The 4,135-nt window shown below is 28.2% G+C and overlaps 1 protein-coding gene across 2 annotated transcripts; it reads right to left on the reverse strand.

Annotated features, from left to right (window-relative positions):
* Positions 1 to 631: 631 nt before the first annotated feature.
* On the reverse strand, positions 632 to 3,691 carry LOC108576717 (eukaryotic translation initiation factor 5A). 2 transcript variants are annotated; one of them, XM_017939785.1, is made up of 4 exons: positions 3,668 to 3,691; positions 1,811 to 2,103; positions 1,398 to 1,532; positions 632 to 929 (listed from the first exon to the last, which is right to left on the reverse strand). In XM_017939785.1, the coding sequence occupies exons 2-4, from the start codon at positions 2,084 to 2,086 to the stop codon at positions 858 to 860; spliced, it is 483 nt and encodes a 160-aa protein (XP_017795274.1). In that variant the 5' UTR covers positions 2,087 to 2,103; positions 3,668 to 3,691; the 3' UTR covers positions 632 to 857. The 2 variants fall into 2 exon arrangements, with proteins under 2 accessions (XP_017795274.1, XP_017795266.1); XM_017939777.1 differs by having other exon boundaries at positions 3,410 to 3,686.
* Between the last annotated feature and the right edge of the window lie 444 nt (positions 3,692 to 4,135).

The raw sequence follows: 4,135 nt of genomic DNA on the forward strand, positions 1-4,135 counted from the left end.
AATTTTAATAAAAAAAGAATTGATAAATTTGAATGGAAAAAAATTAGAATTCTAACAAATATGGGATATTGTAAGAGAATTCTAATAAAATTGGAATTCCATCTGTTCCAATAGAAGTGAAATTTCAGTACAACAAAAATTAAAAAAACCAAACTTTTAATGGAATTGCAACTTCAATTTAAGTATAAAGAGAGAAAGGGTTATTGTAAGGGAACAAAATTTTTAGATAATTAGAATTCTAGAAGTACTGGAATTTCAATAAAATTATAATTTCAGTTAGAATTGTATGTTATCATGAAAACTGGAATTCCAATAGAAGTAGAATTCTAATCATGTTGAAATTTTAGAAATCACAAATCAAAGCGAAATAGTCCTTTTTCAAAATTTCCCACTGTCAAAACTGCCTTTTAATCTCAACATTTTAAGCCGCCAAAGACATTCACTTTTTCCAAGATCTAAGCTGATACTGTTTCTTGGATTATTCTCTTTTTATTTGTTTTTTTTATTTTTTTTTTGCAATTATTTCATTATTTGTAATCCTCTCTTTTCTCACACTTACGCTTGCGCACGTTTGTTTTTCTTTTCCTCTCTCTCTCTTTTTTTTTTTTTTTTTTTTTTTTTTTTTTTTTTTTTTTAAGTTATATGTTTCTCTTCCTTTTCATTGTTCTTATATCTTTTCCCTTCTTTTTATCCTTTTTCAAGTGCCCCCCACTCTTTTCCTCTCTATTTGTTGGTAGTTGTTCTTATGTTAACCATTGATCATCTTGTATTGTATCTTAGGTTTCTCTTAATAATATATTAGCTGTGTGTGTTTTGTTTTTTCTTTAATGTGATGGTGGAGTCTGGACTGAACACAATTATTTATCGATGGCAGTGTTAGTTTTGATGGCGATCACAACCTCTTCACCACATGCCTTCAGTACAGTGCACTGCAAAAATAAAATTTTATTTTGCTTTAATTTTTCTATCAATATAAACGTAGGTTTTTAATTGTCTTGTTTTATAAAGGAATTACATAACGGAAATTGAGTAGAATTTTTATACATGGTAAAGTAGATGGACAATAAATAAAGTTAAAGAATACTATATTACATTTTGCAAAATTTTTAAAAAATTGTTTAAAATACAGGATAATTTGTATGTTAAATAAATAATGCAGGATACATAAAAGTATACATGCACAAACTTTAAAATTTTCAAAAAATAATTTTATAAACAAATTAAATTTCTGAACTTAATTATAAATTTATACTATTTGCATAATTCCTTTACCTATAAGCTACATAATATAATAATAGTAATGTTCTCTATTAATAATAATATTTATAAAAAATAATATTTAAATGAATATAATACTTTGAAGAAAAAACGAAATAAAAAATTTAAACAATACTTACAAGAAGCTCCTTTCCAGCCTCATGATCAGCACGTAACTGAGTACCCAATTCACCATCAGGAATTTTTAAATCCTCACGGAGTTCACCATTATCAGCCATCAGGCATAGGTAACCATCGTCGGATATGTCTGCTAGCTAAAATATTAATGTACACGCATGTTACATTTATTAGGAATTATTAAGAAAACAAGCTACTTAAGGAGTCAACTATTAATAAACAATAGAAACCTGAAAATATTTTTAAGATTTTACATTCTTATGATTATTTTTAAACTCTAAAAGATTACAATAAACTCAATGCAATAAAAGTTTAAAAATAAATAATTAACACAGAAATACAATACAAAATGTAATAGAAATAATATATAATTATTTTAAAAATTATTAGTCTAATGTAAAATGCTTTTAAATACCTGATAATCTTCTCGTTTAACAAACGGCACGTCCATGTTGTGCGTAGAGGGACAAATATCTTCATACTTTTTTGAAGTGAATATGTCAATGCCTACAAGATGTACTTTGGCATGGCCATGTTTTCCTGTTTTAGAAGTTGACATTTCTACGATTTTGCATGGCCGAGACCTAAGCATTACAAACCCATTTTTGCGCAGAGCTGAACATTGCATTGGGTAAGTAACAGAAGCACCAGAGTCTCCAGTCTCGAAATGAGTATCCTCTATGTCTGCCATCCTTGCTTTTAGTTACTCTAAAATTTTGATTTAAAGCGCATTGTCAATGAATTTCAAATATCAAATGAATAATAAAAATTACAAAGTGATATATTTAATAACAATAAATGATTCTAAAAAATTTTTAAACAAATTACACAAGAAAAAATGTTATTAGTTTCTTAATAATTTCATAAATTTAAAGTCAAGTGTGAAAGTTATTTTTATATATTTTATGCATTAAATTTTATATATGTGTACATCATATTTATGAAGTTAATGCATTCCTTTACAATGTTGTAATTAGCAAGAAATTGTTGTAACATGAAATTTCAACAATTAGCAAAAATAATAAAGGACACTACTGAATTTATAAAAACAACTGATAAGCTAATTAGTTTTCTAAAAAAGATATAATAATCTTTTAATTTGTGATTTAACACTAGAAAGTACAATGACATAAAAAATCACAATTTCATTACAAAGTAAAGATATTTTTTAGAATGTTCTTTCAAAATATATAAGAAATCAGAAAATGCCAGATACTCCCTGGAATGTATAAATGCATTTTAAGACAACATTTTCCAAGTTTCTTGAATATTATAATTCTTCCAAAATTAACATATGGAATGCAGTTGGTCATTAATAAAAGTTACATTCATTACAAATATTAATGGAAGTCATCAAAAATACTATTTCAAACACAAATAGGACTTACAATACCAATATAGATAATATTAATAAAAGGACTTTATAAAAATATAGTATCACATAAAACAATCTTTTGTTCTATTATGTAAAACATTGAAAATAAATCAAAATAGATGTACCAAAATGAAATATAAATACAAAACATGGAACTATTTAATCCTTCACAATATGTTTTGAGATGTAATACCTTGGTCACTTTTATTATTACTTCTTCATAATTAAAATGTATATTGATACTTTTATTACACCATGCAACAACAAATTTACATTATAAATAAACGATACAGTTACTTCTTTCACCAAAATTGCTTAGAACACTAAGGAATATGTTTTATAGCATGAAATGAGGTACTCAAAATTTCAAAAAAGGCAAGTGTTTCGAAGATATTACAAACAAAAACCACAAGAAAAGATAACTTAAATATCAAGTAAGTAATCGATCTTGGAAAACGTTAGTAGAATAAGCTTAAAACGCAAAAAGCTTTTAAAAGCTTTTAAGAAAGCGAACGAAAAGAAAACGAACACGTTGTGCAAGCACAGTCTAACCAAAGATTCAACCCGGCTGACAGTTCTGCGGTTATTAAAGCTTTTCTATGAAAAATCAATTGGAAAGCCTCACGAAAGTGGAATTACCTTCGAGGACGAGTTTACTGTGGTTTTTTGACCGTTTTCTTCGAGAAGATGGCGCGAAAAGGATTGTGTGCGGTTCGTCGTCGAAGTTGCCGACTCTCGGAGAACGTTTAAGGAAACACGGATACGAACTGACTTCAAATAATGTCGTTCTTTGTTCTCGGGATTTTTCAACGCACGTTTTATGAACTTGTTCGAGTGATCACAAGCCGATCAGCTAGACTCACCGTGAAAAAAGGAGAACAGACTGGAGATACTCACATGTGATCAAAATGGACACTCTAACCAGAAGAGCTGGCTGCGCTTGCGCGAACCGCTAATCGGCGACAGGGGGCCACCCGAATAGATCCACGGATTCCGGCTAGGAGCTATGTGGGGGTAGAGTTAGATGTGAAATTTTATGCCAGTTGGAAGTTTACTACAATGCGCAAGCGCTGTTCTCTGTGGTGAAATTTGGTTAAATAGAAAACTAGATACGCATAAAATTATTGAAATTTTAATCATATAACAAACAAATAAAATTTGGTCATTTACTTCTTGAACTATATAATATTAGTATTAATAAATATTAACTATATTGAATTAGTACTTTAAAATAGTATTCATTATATGTAAACATGTTACACATGTGTAGATGCATATGCATCTCCTTTATGTATGTAGCTCTTATGTACCCATTAGGTAAACTACATTTAAATGTAATTTATAATGTAAAATATTTCTATGAAA

Source organism: Habropoda laboriosa, unplaced genomic scaffold, assembly GCF_001263275.1.
Source record: "Habropoda laboriosa isolate 0110345459 unplaced genomic scaffold, ASM126327v1 scaffold54, whole genome shotgun sequence".
Lineage (NCBI taxonomy): Eukaryota > Metazoa > Arthropoda > Insecta > Hymenoptera > Apidae > Habropoda > Habropoda laboriosa.

What these genes read in the sequence shown, in the direction of transcription:
- LOC108576717 (XM_017939785.1), bottom strand. Translation starts at nt 2,086, where the DNA reads ATGGCAGACATAGAGGATACTCATTTCGAGACTGGAGACTCTGGTGCT. An exon ending in TTAAACGAGAAGATTATCAG is followed by an intron (nt 1,533 to 1,810) that starts GTATTTAAAAGC and finishes TTAATATTTTAG; the next exon opens with CTAGCAGACATATCCGACGA. An exon ending in AGGCTGGAAAGGAGCTTCTT is followed by an intron (nt 930 to 1,397) that starts GTAAGTATTGTT and finishes TTATTTTTGCAG; the next exon opens with TGCACTGTACTGAAGGCATG.